General features: G+C 47.1%; 1 protein-coding gene across 1 annotated transcript in view; it reads left to right on the top strand.

The window, feature by feature from the left end:
• The window catches only part of LOC129838848 (CCR4-NOT transcription complex subunit 2-like), a gene marked incomplete in the record, with an annotated part of 95708 nt that overhangs the window by 32945 nt on the left and 43810 nt on the right, over window positions 1-18953 (top strand). Inside the window, 3 exon segments of the mRNA XM_055906072.1 lie at window positions 3349-3471; window positions 15640-15712; window positions 18046-18193. Of these exon segments, the coding sequence (XP_055762047.1) occupies window positions 3349-3471; window positions 15640-15712; window positions 18046-18193 (344 nt within the window).

The following is an 18953-nucleotide window of genomic DNA, read 5'->3' as shown; positions in this document are numbered from 1 at the left end:
AGTCGTTTGGCCTTAGCCTCATCCCTTTCAGTTAGTCGTTTGGCCTTAGCCTCATCCCTTTCAGTTAGTCGTTTGGCCTTAGCCTCATCCCTTTCAGTTAGTCGTTTGGCCTTAGCCTCATCCCTTTCAGTTAGTCGTTTGGCCTTAGCCTCATCCCTTTCAGTTAGTCGTTGGCCTTAGCCTCATCCCTTTCAGTTAGTCGTTGGCCTTAGCCTCATCCCTTTCAGTTAGTCGTTGGCCTTAGCCTCATCCCTTTCAGTTAGTCGTTGGCCTTAGCCTCATCCCTTTCAGTTAGTCGTTGGCCTTAGCCTCATCCCTTTCAGTTAGTCGTTGGCCTTAGCCTCATCCCTTTCAGTTAGTCGTTGGCCTTAGCCTCATCCCTTTCAGTTAGTCGTTGGCCTTAGCCTCATCCCTTTCAGTTAGTCGTTGGCCTTAGCCTCATCCCTTTCAGTTAGTCGTTGGCCTTAGCCTCATCCCTTTCAGTTAGTCGTTTGGCTTAGCCTCATCCCTTTCAGTTAGTCGTTTGGCTTAGCCTCATCCCTTTCAGTTAGTCGTTTGGCTTAGCCTCATCCCTTTCAGTTAGTCGTTTGGCTTAGCCTCATCCCTTTCAGTTAGTCGTTTGGCTTAGCCTCATCCCTTTCAGTTAGTCGTTTGGCTTAGCCTCATCCCTTTCAGTTAGTCGTTTGGCTTAGCCTCATCCCTTTCAGTTAGTCGTTTGGCTTAGCCTCATCCCTTTCAGTTAGTCGTTTGGCTTAGCCTCATCCCTTTCAGTTAGTCGTTTGGCTTAGCCTCATCCCTTTCAGTTAGTCGTTTGGCCTTAGCCTCATCCCTTTCAGTTAGTCGTTTGGCCTTAGCCTCATCCCTTTCAGTTAGTCGTTTGGCCTTAGCCTCATCCCTTTCAGTTAGTCGTTTGGCCTTAGCCTCATCCCTTTCAGTTAGTCGTTTGGCCTTAGCCTCATCCCTTTCAGTTAGTCGTTGGCCTTAGCCTCATCCCTTTCAGTTAGTCGTTGGCCTTAGCCTCATCCCTTTCAGTTAGTCGTTGGCCTTAGCCTCATCCCTTTCAGTTAGTCGTTGGCCTTAGCCTCATCCCTTTCAGTTAGTCGTTGGCCTTAGCCTCATCCCTTTCAGTTAGTCGTTGGCCTTAGCCTCATCCCTTTCAGTTAGTCGTTGGCCTTAGCCTCATCCCTTTCAGTTAGTCGTTGGCCTTAGCCAACGGTATTGGGCCTAAACTGTAAAAAGGGTCTGAGATGTCTAGTTTGTGCTACAAGACTAGATGGAGAATTTTTGCTTCAAAAAGGGACATGTAGAAAACATCATTTCAGAAGTAGGTTACAATATGAAGGCATCTGGCAACTCAAAGATACTGTGTCCCGGCCTGCTTTTCAGCTGGTTGTTTTCATGGCCAGATAGTTATTAAAGAAACACTTAAAAAATATCACTATTCAGAGAAGCTCTTCCATAAAGCTGAGGACAGTGACGTTGCACCGAACACTGTTTATCTGCTAAAGGTAATACTATTAGATGAGCTGTGTGTGTGAGAGGGTTGATACTCTGTGCTTTCATGATAGAGTAGCCTCTTCCACAGGAGACATGTGTTTCTAGGATGATAAGTCAACCTGACCTCACTGAAGCTGGCTGCACCAGTAGGTCAGGTCGGCTGTTGTCAACAAACCAGCTAATCCAACTCCTATCATCAATGACTTCCACTGCTCAGCTATGTGACCAACCAGAACCTCGAGTCCACCAGAGTTGGGAGAGTGGTGTTGTATGTAAATATATTTTTATGGCACAGGCTTTATGCAAAAGACGCTTTACATACCAAGATGAAATTATTTTTTAAAAGGATGGATGGGCAAAACTAAGTTTGTTAATTTGTGTTTTTAAAAAGTTTCTAGAACGAAGAAGCAGGGTGTTCCATGATGTCACATCCAGTGTTTAATTGATTGGTTGCTTACTGTGTAATCGGCATTGCCATTGGCTAGTTATGACTGGTTAATCACTTTGTTTTTGTCATGGCCAGGGACAAGCATCTGGTCATGTGGAGGTGACCCCTGGCTCCTATTGGCAAGGACTTTGACAGGGAGGAGGGGCTTATGGCCAGCTCCAGACTGTGATTGGCTATCACCACTCGTTGTCAGTCACTCCATGTTGTCCTAAACCAGTGGTCACCAACCTTTTCTGAGTCCAGATCACTTTCCCAGTCAACAAGCAAGCCAAGATCTACTGCTCAGTACTTGTTAATGTACCATTAACCTCTGCAGGGGGAGTGGAAGTAGGCTTCTTGTTATGTTTTCTAGTAGTGTTGAATAAAAACAGTGACCGTGCTGAATAAAGATGGACATGAACTCCCTCATTAAAAACACCAGCTCTTTGCTGTATTCTTTGACAGTCTCTCTCTGGTCAGGGTTTTAAAAGGTATGACATATCACGTAGGCTAGTATCAGACTTTGCTGTGGCCGGGGCCGTGGAAGCGGTAGGCATGGTGATTTCAGCTGTCCGATTGGCCAGTGCAGCGGGCCCACTTGATTTAGCCACAGATCTCCCAGTCTGCCGGGTAGGTGGAGTTTGTATTTTTAAACAAATGAAATGGTTGAAAATGGGAACACTTTGCCTATCTGGTGCTCAGGGCTCCTGAATCGAGTGCACCCACCCCGCCAACAGGGCTTCTGAATCGAGTGCACCCACCCCGCCAACAGGGCTTCTGAATCGAGTGCACCCACCCCGCCGACAGGGCTTCTGAATCGAGTGCACCCACCCCGCCGACAGGGCTTCTGAATCGAGTGCGCCCACCGCCAACAGGGCTTCTGAATCGAGTGCACCCACCCCGCCAACAGGGCTTCTGAATCGAGTGCACCCACCGCCAACAGGGCTTCTGAATCGAGCGCGCCCACCGCCAACAGGGCTTCTGAATCGAGTGCGCCCACCGCCAACAGGGCTTCTGAATCGAGCGCGCCCACCGCCAACAGGGCTTCTGAATCGAGCGCGCCCACCGCCAACAGGGCTTCTGAATCGAGTGCACCCACCGCCAACAGGGCTTCTGAATCGAGTGCACCCACCGCCAACAGGGCTTCTGAATCGAGTGCGCCCACCGCCAACAGGGCTTCTGAATCGAGCGCGCCCACCGCCAACAGGGCTTCTGAATCGAGCGCGCCCACCGCCAACAGGGCTTCTGAATCGAGCGCGCCCACCGCCAACAGGGCAACACAAATAATAATAATAAATGTAGCTCAAGCCTTTATCGTTGTCTTTTCTCCATAAATGTTTGGTGATCGACTAGGAATGCCTTGTGGATAGCGACCAGTTGGTGACCTGTGTCCTAAACCCTTTCCTCCTTTCCTCCCTCTACAGGTGACTAACAGCATGTTTAGTGCTACCAGAAAGAGGTTTGTAGAGGGGGTGGACAGTGACTACCCCGATGACACTATGTATTATGGCCAGTCATCCATGTTCCCACATCCGTCAGACAAAGACGTAAGTGATGCTACCAGCATGTTACAACCTTTGACCTCATGCCCCCCCCCCCTATTGTGAGGTGGCTGATTGGTCAGTTGTCACTCAGTCAGTAAAACCCATAGAGGGTCAACTACTTGTCTCTATGGGTCTGGGTTGATGTGGGGGTGAATGGCTGCTCAGTTTATGGCTTCATTGCAGTCATGTAAGCTTGTGTTTCTGTTGCTATGGCATTATTTTCCAAGCTGATCTTTTGCCGTTTCTGCTTTGCCTCAGTAGCTGTGCGTGGTTAGGTTAAATATGTGCCTGGTCGTGTGGTTAATAGGGAAGTGGACATGACTCAATCACTCTTAGTTACAGATATCTATATATAGAGAAGGCTTAAATCTAACCTGGTCAGGATGATATCTAACCAGGTCTGTCTAGACAGGATGATATCTATCTAGACAGGATGATATCTAACCAGGTCTATCTAGACAGGATGATATCTAACCAGGTCTATCTAGACAGGATGATATCTAACCAGGTCTATCTAGACAGGATGATATCTAACCAGGTCTATCTAGACAGGATATCCATAGAGAAGGATGATATCTAACCAGGTCTATCTAGACAGGATGATATCTAACCAGGTCTATCTAGACAGGATGATGTCTAACCAGGTCTATCTAGACAGGATGATGTCTAACCAGGTCTATCTAGACAGGATGATGTCTAACCAGGTCTATCTAGACAGGATGATGTCTAACCAGGTCTGTCTAGACAGGATGATGTCTAACCAGGTCTGTCTAGACAGGATGATATCTAACCAGGTCTGTCTAGACAGGATGATATCTAACCAGGTCTGTCTAGACAGGATATCCATAGAGAAGGATGATATCTAACCAGGTCTATCCAGACAGGATATCCATAGAGAAGGATGATATCTAACCAGGTCTGTCTAGACAGGATGATATCTAACCAGGTCTATCTAGACAGGATATCCATAGAGAAGGATGATATCTAACCAGGTCTATCTAGACAGGATATCCATAGAGAAGGATGATATCTAACCAGGTCTGTCTAGACAGGATGATATCTAACCAGGTCTATCTAGACAGGATATCTAAATATAGAGAAGGCTTAAATCTAACCTGGTCAGGATGATATCTAACCAGGTCTATATAGACAGGATGTCTATATATAGAGAAGGCGTGAATCTAACCTGGTCAGGATGATATCTAACCAGGTCTATCTAGACAGGATGATATCAAATCAGGTCTATCTAGACAGGATATCCATAGAGAAGGATGATATCTAACCAGGTCTATCTAGACAGGATATCCATAGAGAAGGATGATATCTAACCAGGTCTATCTAGACAGGATATCCATAGAGAAGGATGATATCTAACCAGGTCTATCTAGACAGGATGATATCTAACCAGGTCTATCTAGACAGGATGATATCTAACCAGGTCTATCTAGACAGGATGATATCTAACCAGGTCTGTCTAGACAGGATATCCATAGAGAAGGATGATATCTAACCAGGTCTATCTAGACAGGATATCCATAGAGAAGGATGATATCTAACCAGGTCTATCTAGACAGGATATCCATAGAGAAGGATGATATCTAACCAGGTCTATCTAGACAGGATGATATCTAACCAGGTCTATCTAGACAGGATGACATCTAACCAGGTCTATCTAGACAGGATGACATCTAACCAGGTCTATCTAGACAGGATGACATCTAACCAGGTCTATCTAGACAGGATGACATCTAACCAGGTCTATCTAGACAGGATGACATCTAACCAGGTCTATCTAGACAGGATGACATCTAACCAGGTCTATCCAGACAGGATATCCATAGAGAAGGATGATATCTAACCAGGTCTATCTAGACAGGATATCCATAGAGAAGGATGATATCTAACCAGGTCTATCTAGACAGGATATCCATAGAGAAGGATGATATCTAACCAGGTCTATCTAGACAGGATGATATCTAACCAGGTCTATCTAGACAGGATGACATCTAACCAGGTCTATCTAGACAGGATGACATCTAACCAGGTCTATCTAGACAGGATGACATCTAACCAGGTCTATCTAGACAGGATGACATCTAACCAGGTCTATCTAGACAGGATGACATCTAACCAGGTCTATCCAGACAGGATATCCATAGAGAAGGATGATATCTAACCAGGTCTATCTAGACAGGATATCCATAGAGAAGGATGATATCTAACCAGGTCTATCTAGACAGGATGATGTCTAACCAGGTCTATCTAGACAGGATGATGTCTAACCAGGTCTATTTAGACAGGATGATGTCTAACCAGGTCTATTTAGACAGGATGATGTCTAACCAGGTCTATCTAGACAGGATGATGTCTAACCAGGTCTATCTAGACAGGATGATGTCTAACCAGGTCTATTTAGACAGGATGATGTCTAACCAGGTCTATCTAGACAGGATGATATGTAACCAGGTCTATCTAGACAGGATGATATCTAACCAGGTCTATCTAGACAGGATGATATCTAACCAGGTCTATCTAGACAGGATGATATCTAACCAGGTCTATCCAGACAGGATGATATCTAACCAGGTCTATCTAGACAGGATGATATCTAACCAGGTCTATCTAGACAGGATGATATCTAACCAGGTCTATCCAGACAGGATGATATCTAACCAGGTCTATCTAGACAGGATGATGTCTAACCAGGTCTATCTAGACAGGATGATGTCTAACCAGGTCTATCTAGACAGGATGATGTCTAACCAGGTCTATCTAGACAGGATGATGTCTAACCAGGTCTGTCTAGACAGGATGATATCTAACCAGGTCTGTCTAGACAGGATGATGTCTAACCAGGTCTATCTAGACGGGATGATATCTAACCAGGTCTATCTAGACGGGATGATATCTAACCAGGTCTGTCTAGACAGGATGATATCTAACCAGGTCTGTCTAGACGGGATGATATCTAACCAGGTCTATCTAGACGGGATGATATCTAACCAGGTCTGTCTAGACGGGATGAAATCTAACCAGGTCTGTCTAGACGGGATGATATGTAACCAGGTCTATCTAGACGGGATGATATGTAACCAGGTCTATCTAGACGGGATGATATGTAACCAGGTCTATCTAGACGGGATGATATGTAACCAGGTCTATCTAGACGGGATGATATCTAACCAGGTCTATCCAGACGGGATGATATCTAACCAGGTCTATCCAGACGGGATGATATCTAACCAGGTCTGTCTAGACGGGATGATGTCTAACCAGGTCTATCTAGACGGGATGATGTCTAACCAGGTCTATCTAGACAGGATGATATCTAACCAGGTCTATCTAGACAGGATGATATCTAACCAGGTCTATCTAGACAGGATGATATCTAACCAGGTCTATCTAGACGGGATGATATCTAACCAGGTCTATCTAGACAGGATGATATCTAACCAGGTCTATCTAGACAGGATGATATCTAACCAGGTCTATCTAGACGGGATGATATCTAACCAGGTCTATCTAGACGGGATGATATCTAACCAGGTCTGTCTAGACGGGATGATATCTAACCAGGTCTGTCTAGACGGGATGATATCTAACCAGGTCTGTCTAGACGGGATGATATCTAACCAGGTCTATCTAGACGGGATGATATCTAACCAGGTCTGTCTAGACGGGATGATATCTAACCAGGTCTGTCTAGACGGGATGAAATCTAACCAGGTCTGTCTAGACGGGATGATATGTAACCAGGTCTGTCTAGACGGGATGATATGTAACCAGGTCTATCTAGACGGGATGATATGTAACCAGGTCTATCTAGACGGGATGATATGTAACCAGGTCTATCTAGACGGGATGATATCTAACCAGGTCTATCCAGACGGGATGATATCTAACCAGGTCTATCCAGACGGGATGATATCTAACCAGGTCTATCTAGACGGGATGATATCTAACCAGGTCTGTCTAGACGGGATGATGTCTAACCAGGTCTGTCTAGACGGGATGATGTCTAACCAGGTCTATCTAGACGGGATGATGTCTAACCAGGTCTATCTAGACGGGATGATGTCTAACCAGGTCTATCTAGACGGGATGATGTCTAACCAGGTCTATCTAGACGGGATGATATCTAACCAGGTCTATCTAGACGGGATGATATCTAACCAGGTCTATCTAGACAGGATGATGTCTAACCAGGTCTATCTAGACAGGATGATGTCTAACCAGGTCTATCTAGACAGGATGATATCTAACCAGGTCTATCTAGACAGGATATCCATAGAGCAGAACAAGGCATTCATAACCCAGGTCTCAGAGTTCAATAGAGCCTTTACTCTGTCTGTGTCCCAAAGGGAATCCTATTCCCTATATAGTGCACTACTTTTGCCCAGGGCTCCTATGAAAGGAGAATATGGAACTCAGGGGATAGGGTATCATTTGGGACACAACCTCTGCCTGGGACTCCTTCCATTTGTTAATCAGAGGCCACATTGGAGCCGTTGACTCCCGGCAGAATTGAGACTACACCGCCTCTGTCTGCTTTCTGGTGCCAAAGACCCGGGCAGGCTACCTTGATCTGGGGCCTGAAGAGTTCTGACTTTTCCTTCAGTTCTCTGGGAATGGGGGGGAATACAATCAGGTTTGTGTCCCAAATGGAACCCTATTCCCTATGTAGTGCACCCTGCGGGCCCTGGTCAAAAGTAGGGTGTTTATATAGTAAATAGATAGCCTTTTCAGAAGCTGCTCAGGACGAACCTTGTTGGTTAGTTGACACTCTTGTGTGGGAAGGAACAATGGACCTACGGTGTTGTCTGGGACCAGAGACGGGGCAGACGGCCAGGGAAACACAACCCCTCCGTTAACAAGCATCTGTGTGTTGTGATCATCAGAGGTTCCCTTCATAATGATGGCTTCACCTCCAGCCTGTTAGTCACACAGACTGTCAAACATACAGGAGTCAGGAGAAGGCTCAGGAAATATGCTGAGGACAGAACTTAGTCTCTTTGTCGAGTCTTACCCCCAGTTCCTCCGGTCCTCTCTCCTGGACAAGTTATGGAGAGCCTCAGATCTCCTCCTCCAATGCTGTTTGATAAGGATCTTTCTCAAAAATATCTCCTTGAGTGTGAGCTCCCGTCATCATGTTCCCAGTCCCACAACAACAGACGTTGTTATCAGTTGTGCCCACTGCTCCAAGGCTACGTTCCCTCCCTGAGAAGAACAGACTGAACCCAACTCTGTGGGAGGCAGAGGAATGCCTTTATATTCTAACCTCAGAGCAGGACCACACTGTGGGTGAGGGGACAAACTACTGATGGTGTGGTCATTTTGGTTTGTCCCCATGCTTTACCATAGACACCATAATGGAGGCTAACAGCCATATAAGGGCTTCTTATATCAACCAATAACATATCAGTGTTTATCACCCACACAGTCTGCTCTGAGTGAATTCTGCTGGTTTAAGGCTCACCGCCCTGTTCAAAACGGGTACCTCAGCTCTCTCCTCTGGCTCATCTGTCAGAGAAGAGGTAATAAACACCTAGAGAGAGAGAACGTCATCTGTCCTGAAACCAGACCTGTCTGATAACAGCTCTACTGAACCTAGAGAGAGAACGTCATCTGTCCTGAAACCAGACCTGTCTGATAACAGCTCTACTGAACCTAGAGAGAGAACGTCATCTGTCCTGAAACCAGACCTGTCTGATAACAGCTCTACTGAACCTAGCGAGAGAACGTCATCTGTCCTGAAACCAGACCTGTCTGATAACAGCTCTACTGAACCTAGAGAGAGAACGTCATCTGTCCTGAAACCAGACCTGTCTGATAACAGCTCTACTGAACCTAGAGAGAACGTCATCTGTCCTGAAACCAGACCTGTCTGAAAACAGCTCTACTGAACCTAGAGAGAACGTCATCTGTCCTGAAACCAGACCTGTCTGAAAACAGCTCTACTGAACCTAGAGAGAACGTCATCTGTCCTGAAACCAGACCTGTCTGAAAACAGCTCTACTGAACCTAGAGAGAACGTCATCTGTCCTGAAACCAGACCTGTCTGAAAACAGCTCTACTGAACCTAGAGAGAACGTCATCTGTCCTGAAACCAGACCTGTCTGATAACAGCTCTACTGAACCTAGAGAGAGAACGTCATCTGTCCTGAAACCAGACCTGTCTGAAAACAGCTCTACTGACTGGTGCTTGTCTATTGAATAGTTTAGACTCCCAGGACTTTAAAGGACTTCTAAATAGCTCCTGGTAAGCAGACACATCTGATGGGCATCTAGACTCTCTGTACAAGGAGCTTCTTAGCAGAGCAGTAGTGGAACTGGGACTCTGACATCTAAAGGGGTATTTTATGGCCAGCTAAACTGGACTCTGCTAGTGTGTGTGTGATGATAAATGTGTTATAACCTCAACACTGTGATCACCTCTCATTAGATCTGAGGACAAAGAATAAATCATCATCATGTAATATACCATTTAGCAGACAGCTGTATCTCAGTTATGCCCGCGTACATGTTAACGTAAGGGTGGTCCCGGGAATCTAATCCTCAAAGATGTGCAGCTCAGCTTGGACTAGGTTCTGTACCTTCATACCAGTACAGTGAGTAGGACACTCTGGTAGAAAGGATAACGAGATGGTCTGAGCCCAGCCTCAGAGCAGGTCCTAAGTCCAGCCCAGAAACGTCCCTCAGGTCAGAGGTAACGAGCTGTGCTGATAGAATGTGACGCCAGCCTGCCCTGGGTTCTATAGGTGGGACGGGATTCCGGAGAATTCCAGAGTTCTTGGGTTCAAGGAGCAGGCAGTAGGGCACTTTTAGTCCAGTCTGGAAGAATTCAGACAACTTCTAGTAGTCTGCTGTGTCATACAGCTTCCAGTCAGAGGATGGATTTGTCTCCCCTATAAAATAGATGGATTATCTCAATAATATCCTTTTATCACACATTTGGTTTATTCATTTTTTCCACGCTTGTGTTCTGTGCTAAAGATATTCTCTCACTGTGGGGTATAATTCACACCATTTGCATATTTCAGGTGCCATGTGCTTCAGGAAATGACACCAGTTAATGGTGTTTTTCAGACAGTCATGTTTCTCAACATTATTTTCCTTGTCCCCTTTTAGACTGTCCCAGAGAACTAAACACTGATCACATGATGAACTGACAGGCTTGTCTCCTTTAGACTGTCCCAGAGAACTAAACACTGATCACATGATGAACTGACAGGCTTGTCCCCTTTTAGACTGTCCCAGAGAACTAAACACTGGTCACATGATGAACTGACAGGCTTGTCTCATTTAGACTGTCCCAGAGAACTAAACACTGATCACATGATGAACTGACAGGCTTGTCTCATTTAGACTGTCCCAGAGAACTAAACACTGATCACATGATGAACTGACAGGCTTGTCTCAGACTGTCCCAGAGAACTAAACACTGATCACATGATGAACTGACAGGCTGGTCTCATTTAGACTGTCCCAGAGAACTAAACACTGATCATCATGTGACCACAGACACGCTTGTCTCATTTAGACTGTCCCAGAGAACTAAACACTGATCATCATGTGACCACAGACAGGCTTGTCTCATTTAGACTGTCCTAGAGAACTAAACACTGATCACATGATGAACTGACAGGCTTGTCTCATTTAGACTGTCCCAGAGAACTAAACACTGATCACATGATGAACTGACAGGCTTGTCTCATTTAGACTGTCCCAGAGAACTAAACACTGATCATCATGTGACCACAGACAGGCTTGTCTCATTTAGACTGTCCTAGAGAACTAAACACTGATCACATGATGAACTGACAGGCTTGTCTCATTTAGACTGTCCCAGAGAACTAAACACTGATCATCATGTGACCACAGACACGCTTGTCTCATTTTTAGATTTAAAGGAACAGAATAAGTAGTGAAACCGCTTGTGTAAAAGCACCATCATTTGGGAAACTAAACATTTCATCTTTGTCACTTTGATCTTTCTCTGCTCCTAAAGTTGGTTGCTTTACCTGATGACTGATGACAGCCAACCAAATACAGCTTTACTTGATGACAGGCAGCCATAACCTTATACAGCTTTACCTGATGACAGCCAACCATAACCATATACAGCTTTACCTGATGACTGATGACAGCCAGCCATATACAGCTTTACCTGATGACAGCCAACCATATGCAGCTTTACCTGATGACAGCCGACCATATACAGCTTTACCTGATGACAGCCAACCTTATACAGCTTTACCTGATGACAGCCAACCATATACAGCTTGACCTGATGACAGCCAGCCATAACCATATACAGCTTGACCTGATGACAGCCAACCTTATACAGCTTGACCTGATGACACCCAACCATATACAGCTTGACCTGATGACAGCCGACCATATACAACTTGACCTGATGACAGCCAGCCATAACCATATACAGCTTGACCTGATGACACCCAGCCATATACAGCTTTACCTGATGACAGCCAACCATATACAGCTTGACCTGATGACAGCCGACCATATACAGCTTGACCTGATGACAGCCAGCCATAACCATATACAGCTTGACCTGATGACAGCCAACCTTATACAGCTTTACCTGATGACAGCCAACCATATACAGCTTGACCTGATGACAGCCGACCATATACAGCTTGACCTGATGACAGCCAGCCATAACCATATACAGCTTGACCTGATGACACCCAGCCATATACAGCTTTACCTGATGACAGCCAACCATATACAGCTTGACCTGATGACAGCAAGCCATAACCATATACAGCTTGACCTGATGACACCCAACCATATACAGCTTGACCTGATGACAGCCGACCATATACAGCTTGACCTGATGACAGCCGACCATATACAGCTTGACCTGATGACAGCCAGCCATAACCATATACAGCTTGACCTGATGACACCCAGCCATATACAGCTTTACCTGATGACAGCCAACCATATACAGCTTTACCTGATGACAGCCAACCATATACAGCTTGACCTGATGACAGCCGACCATATACAGCTTGACCTGATGACAGCCAGCCATAACCATATACAGCTTGACCTGATGACACCCAGCCATATACAGCTTTACCTGATGACAGCCAACCATATACAGCTTGACCTGATGACAGCCAGCCATAACCATATACAGCTTGACCTGATGACAGCCAGCCATAACCATATACAGCTTGACCTGATGACAGCCAACCTTATACAGCTTTACCTGATGACAGCCAACCATATACAGCTTGACCTGATGACAGCCAACCATATACAGCTTGACCTGATGACAGCCAACCATATACAGCTTGACCTGATGACAGCCAACCATATACAGCTTGACCTGATGACAGCCAACCATATACAGCTTGACCTGATGACAGCCGACCATATACAGCTTGACCTGATGACAGCCAGCCATATACAGCTTGACCTGATGACAGCCAACCTTATACAGCTTGACCTGATGACAGCCAACCATATACAGCTTGACCTGATGACAGCCAACCATATACAGCTTGACCTGATGACAGCCAACCATATACAGCTTGACCTGATGACAGCCGACCATATACAGCTTGACCTGATGACAGCCAACCATATACAGCTTGACCTGATGACAGCCAACCATATACAGCTTGACCTGATGACAGCCAACCATATACAGCTTGACCTGATGACAGCCAACCATATACAGCTTGACCTGATGACAGCCAACCATATACAGCTTGACCTGATGACAGCCAACCATATACAGCTTGACCTGATGACAGCCAACCATATACAGCTTGACCTGATGACAGCCAACCATATACAGCTTGACCTGATGACAGCCGACCATATACAGCTTGACCTGATGACAGCCGACCATATACAGCTTGACTTGATGACAGCCAGCCATAACCATATACAGCTTGACCTGATGACACCCAGCCATATACAGCTTTACCTGATGACAGCCAACCATATACAGCTTTACCTGATGACAGCCAACCATATACAGCTTGACCTGATGACAGCCGACCATATACAGCTTGACTTGATGACAGCCAGCCATAACCATATACAGCTTGACCTGATGACACCCAGCCATATACAGCTTTACCTGATGACAGCCAACCATATACAGCTTGACCTGATGACAGCCAGCCATAACCATATACAGCTTGACCTGATGACAGCCAACCTTATACAGCTTTACCTGATGACAGCCAACCATATACAGCTTGACCTGATGACAGCCAACCATATACAGCTTGACCTGATGACAGCCAACCATATACAGCTTGACCTGATGACAGCCGACCATATACAGCTTGACCTGATGACAGCCGACCATATACAGCTTGACCTGATGACAGCCAGCCATATACAGCTTGACCTGATGACAGCCAACCTTATACAGCTTGACCTGATGACTGATGACAGCCAGCCATAACCTTATACAGCTTGACCTGATGACTGATGACAGCCAGCCATAACCTTATACAGCTTGACCTGATGACTGATGACAGCCAGCCATAACCTTATACAGCTTTACTTGATGACAGCCAACCATAACCATATACAGCTTTACCTGATGACAGCCAGCCATAACCTTATACAGCTTGACCTGATGACTGATGACAGCCAGCCATAACCTTATACAGCTTGACCTGATGACTGATGACAGCCAGCCATAACCTTATACAGCTTTACTTGATGACAGCCAACCATAACCTTATACAGATTTACCTGATGACAGCCGACCATACGGTGTACAGGTTTACCTGATGACAGATATAGCCAGGAGAAGCCAGAGATAGCCAGACTTGTACACTGAACAAAAATATAAACGCAACATGAAACAATTCCCAAGATATTTCTGAGTTACAGTTCATAATAAGGAAATCAGTCAATTGAAAATGAATTCATGAGGTCCTAATCTATGGATTTCACATGACTGGGAATACAGATATTCATCTGGTCACAGATACCGTAGAAATAGGTAGCAGTATGGATCAGAGAAGCGGAGAGTATTTGCTGTGACCAGCATTTCCCCCATGCAGCGCAACCCCTCATCAGGCTGTTGATAGTGGCCTGTGAAGTGTTGTCCCGCTCCTCTTCAATGGCTGTGCGAAGTTGCTGTATATCGGCGGGAACTGGAACACGCTGTCGTACATGTCGATCCAGAGCATCCCAAACATGCTCAATGGGTGACATGTCTGAGTATGCAGGCCGTTTTCAGCTTCTAGGAATTGTGAACAGATCCTTGCGACATTATCCTGCTGAAACATGAGGTGATGGTGGCGGATGAATGGCACGACAATGGGCCTCAGGATCTCGTCACGGTATCTCTGTGCATTCAAATGGCCATCAATAAAATGCTTTTGTGTTCGTTGTCCTTAGCTTATGCCTGCTCGTACCATAACCCCACCGCCACCATGGGGCCCTCTGTTCACAACGTTGACATCAGCAAACCGCTCGCCCACACAAAGCCACACACGCTGTCTTCCATCTAGTAGAGCCAATTGGCCCGGTCCGACAGAGAGTGTAGGTGACGTAGCCTCTACCAGAGGGTGTAGGTGACGTAGCCTCTACCAGAGGGTGTAGGTGACGTAGCCTCTACCAGAGGGTGTAGGTGACGTAGCCTCTACCAGAGGGTGTAGGTGACGTAGCCTCTACCAGAGGGTGTAGGTGACGTAGCCTCTACCAGAGGGTGTAGGTGACGTAGCCTCTACCAGAGGGTGTAGGTGACGTAGCCTCTACCAGAGGGTGTAGGTGACGTAGCCTCTACCAGAGGGTGTAGGTGGCGTAGCCTCTACCAGAGGGTGTAGGTGGCGTAGCCTCTACCAGAGGGTGTAGGTGGCGTAGCCTCTACCAGAGGGTGTAGGTGGCGTAGCCTCTACCAGAGGGTGTAGGTGGCGTAGCCTCTACCAGAGGGTGTAGGTGGCGTAGCCTCTACCAGAGAGCTGAAGTACAGGAGCAGAATAAGGAGCCCTGCTTAACATCAGACGCCATTTTTATCCCACAGAACAGATGACTTTCTTTGTAAAGTGAAAGGAAAAGATCTTTGAGTGAAACCCCCGACCAGGTTCCTTCTCCTGTAAGTGACCTGAAAGACAAGTGAATGAACCCTCCACTAACATGCATCTCCTGCTTCCTGTCTTCCAGATGCTGGCATCTCCATCCCCATCGTCGTCAGGTCAATTGTCGCAGCTTGGTGCCAGTTTATACGGGCCACAAAGTAAGCACTGCTCGTCCGCTGTCCCTACACCATCCCATGCATGGCTTTGAGCACTCCACTGGTTAGCCTGCATTCTGTCACTGCTTAGCCTGCGTTCTGCCACGGCTTAGCCTGCATTCTGTCACTGCTTAGCCTGCATTCTGTCACTGCTTAGCCTGCGTTCTGTCACTGCTTAGCCTGCGTTCTGCCACGGCTTAGCCTACATTCTGTCACTGCTTAGCCTGCATTCTGTCACTGCTTAGCCTGCATTCTGTCACTGCTTAGCCTGCGTTCTGTCACTGCTTAGCCTGCGTTCTGCCACGGCTTAGCCTACATTCTGTCACGGCTTAGCCTGCATTCTGCCACTGCTTAGCCTGCGTTCTGTCACGGCTTACCCTGCGTTCTGTCACGGCTTAGCCTGCGTTCTGTCACTGCTTAGCCTGCGTTCTGTCACGGCTTAGCCTGCGTTCTGTCACGGCTTAGCCTGCGTTCTGTCACTGCTTAGCCTGCGTTCTGCCACGGCTTAGCCTACATTCTGCCACGGCTTAGCCTGCATTCTGCCACTGCTTAGCCTGCGTTCTGTCACTGCTTAGCCTGCGTTCTGTCACGGCTTAGCCTGCGTTCTGTCACGGCTTAGCCTGCGTTCTGTCACGGCTTAGCCTGCGTTCTGTCACGGCTTAGCCTGCGTTCTGTCACGGCTTAGCCTGCATTCTGCCACTGCTTAGCCTGCGTTCTGTCACTGCTTAGCCTGCGTTCTGTCACGGCTTAGCCTGCGTTCTGTCACGGCTTAGCCTGCGTTCTGTCACGGCTTAGCCTGCGTTCTGTCACGGCTTAGCCTGCGTTCTGTCACGGCTTAGCCTGCGTTCTGTCACGGCTTAGCCTGCGTTCTGTCACGGCTTAGCCTGCGTTCTGCCACTGCTTAGCCTGCGTTCTGCCACTGCTTAGCCTGCGTTCTGTCACTGCTTAGCCTGCGTTCTGTCACTGCTTAGCCTGCGTTCTGCCACTGCTTAGCCTGCGTTCTGCCACTGCTTAGCCTGCGTTCTGTCACTGCTTAGCCTGCGTTCTGTCACTGCTTAGCCTGCGTTCTGTCACTGCTTAGCCTGCGTTCTGTCACTGCTTAGCCTGCGTTCTGTCACTGCTTAGCCTGCGTTCTGTCACTGCTTAGCCTGCGTTCTGTCACTGCTTAGCCTGCGTTCTGTCACTGCTTAGCCTGCGTTCTGTCACTGCTTAGCCTGCGTTCTGTCACTGCTTAGCCTGCGTTCTGTCACTGCTTAGCCTGCGTTCTGTCACTGCTTAGCCTGCGTTCTGTCACTGCTTAGCCTGCGTTCTGTCACTGCTTAGCCTGCGTTCTGTCACTGCTTAGCCTGCGTTCTGTCACTGCTTAGCCTGCGTTCTGTCACTGCTTTGCCTGCGTTCTGTCACTGCTTTGCCTGCGTTCTGTCACTGCTTAGCCTGCGTTCTGTCACTGCTTAGCCTGCGTTCTGTCACTGCTTAGCTTGCGTTCTGTCACTGCTTAGCCTGCGTTCTGTCACTGCTTAGCTTGCGTTCTGTCACTGCTTAGCTTGCGTTCTGTCACTGCTTAGCTTGCGTTCTGTCACTGCTTAGCTTGCGTTCTGTCACTGCTTAGCTTGCGTTCTGTCACTGCTTAGCTTGCGTTCTGTCACTGCTTAGCTTGCGTTCTGTCACTGCTTAGCCTGCGTTCTGTCACTGCTTAGCTTGCGTTCTGTCACTGCTTAGCTTGCGTTCTGTCACTGCTTAGCTTGCGTTCTGTCACTGCTTAGCCTGCGTTCTGTCACTGCTTAGCCTGCGTTCTGTCACTGCTTAGCTTGCATTTAGAGCTCTGGTCAAAAGTAGTGTACTTAATGGGGATTAAGATGCCGTTTGGGACTAAACACACGTCCTCCGGTCTGATCCTTTAGCTGGGTTAATATGTCCTACCTATGGCATAATGCTCTACAGGAAAGGATTGCGGTCAATTCCATATCCTGTTCAGTTCAGGAAGTGGATTGAATTGGCTGATTTGAAAGTGTAATTGAGGCTGACCTTGGTACACAGATCAATGTAAATACAGTAGTCCTCTGGGTTTTAGGCCCCGTTCCATGTTGTCACTATCGGCTTCTCCTGTCAGCTGCTGTCTTGAAAAACTCAATCTCTGTTTTCCCAAGTATTTTAAAGGAAAATAGCCTAGTGTCTTCAGAGCTTACCAGTCCAAAGCCTGTTTATCTCCGACTCTAACCCACTGCCTTTCTCCCTGTGTATGTCTACTGATTAAAGGAATATAGCTGCCCGTTTTAAAGCCTGTATCTCTCCAACTATAACTATCTGTCTCCCCTGTGTGTCTGTGTGACGTCCAGGTGCCCTAGGGTTCCCTATGAGGGGCATGAGCAACACTGCTCAGTTGAATCGTATTCTACCACAGGGCAACCAGCTACCGAGCCACGTTACCCCTGCCACTGGCGTCGCCCCCACAATGTCCCTCCATACTCCTCCCTCGCCAAGCAGGTACACCCCTCCACTTACAGGCCACGTACTGTCATTTACATTGACGTGTTAGTCACCTAGTTGGCTCTGGGAATCATCTCAGCGTGTCTGGTTCTACCAACTTGATTCAGCTGACTGAAGCATTAGAGGTTGCTTGGCAACAGGAGCATGTTGTTGATGACAGTGCAGCTGTCAGCAGCCAGGTGAGATCCTCCCTATGGGGTTAGGACTGTAGTAGGTACAGATCACTCATCCTGACTAATGAAAACAAGGTTTTGATGAATCAGCAATTCTTATTCCGTTCTCTTTTTATCTGATGTGCTTTTCATGTTGTCCTGATCACATCCATGTCTCTGAGATACCTCCTCTGCCTGTCTCTCTGTCTCTCTGTCTCTCTGTCTCTCTGTCTCTCTGTCTCTCTGTCTCTCTGTCTCTCTGTCTCTCTGTCTCTCTCTGTCTCTCTCTGTCTCTCTGTCTCTCTCTGTCTCTCTCTGTCTCTCTCTGTCTCTCTCTGTCTCTCTCTGTCTCTCTCTGTCTCTCTCTGTCTCTCTCTGTCTCTCTCTGTCTCTCTCTGTCTCTCTCTGTCTCTCTCTGTCTCTGTCTGTCTCTGTCTGTCTCTGTCTCTCTCTGTCTCTCTCTGTCTCTGTCTGTCTCTCTCTGTCTCTGTCTCTGTCTCTCTCTGTCTCTGTCTCTCTCTGTCTCTCTCTGTCTCTCTCTGTCTGTCTCTCTCTGTCTCTGTCTCTGTCTCTGTCTCTGTCTCTGTCTCTATCTCTGTCTCTGT

Source organism: Salvelinus fontinalis, chromosome 39 (genome assembly GCF_029448725.1).
Source record: "Salvelinus fontinalis isolate EN_2023a chromosome 39, ASM2944872v1, whole genome shotgun sequence".
Lineage (NCBI taxonomy): Eukaryota > Metazoa > Chordata > Actinopteri > Salmoniformes > Salmonidae > Salvelinus > Salvelinus fontinalis.
The sequence above is the reverse complement of the archived record's forward strand: the minus strand, read 5'-3'. Positions and strand labels throughout refer to the sequence as shown.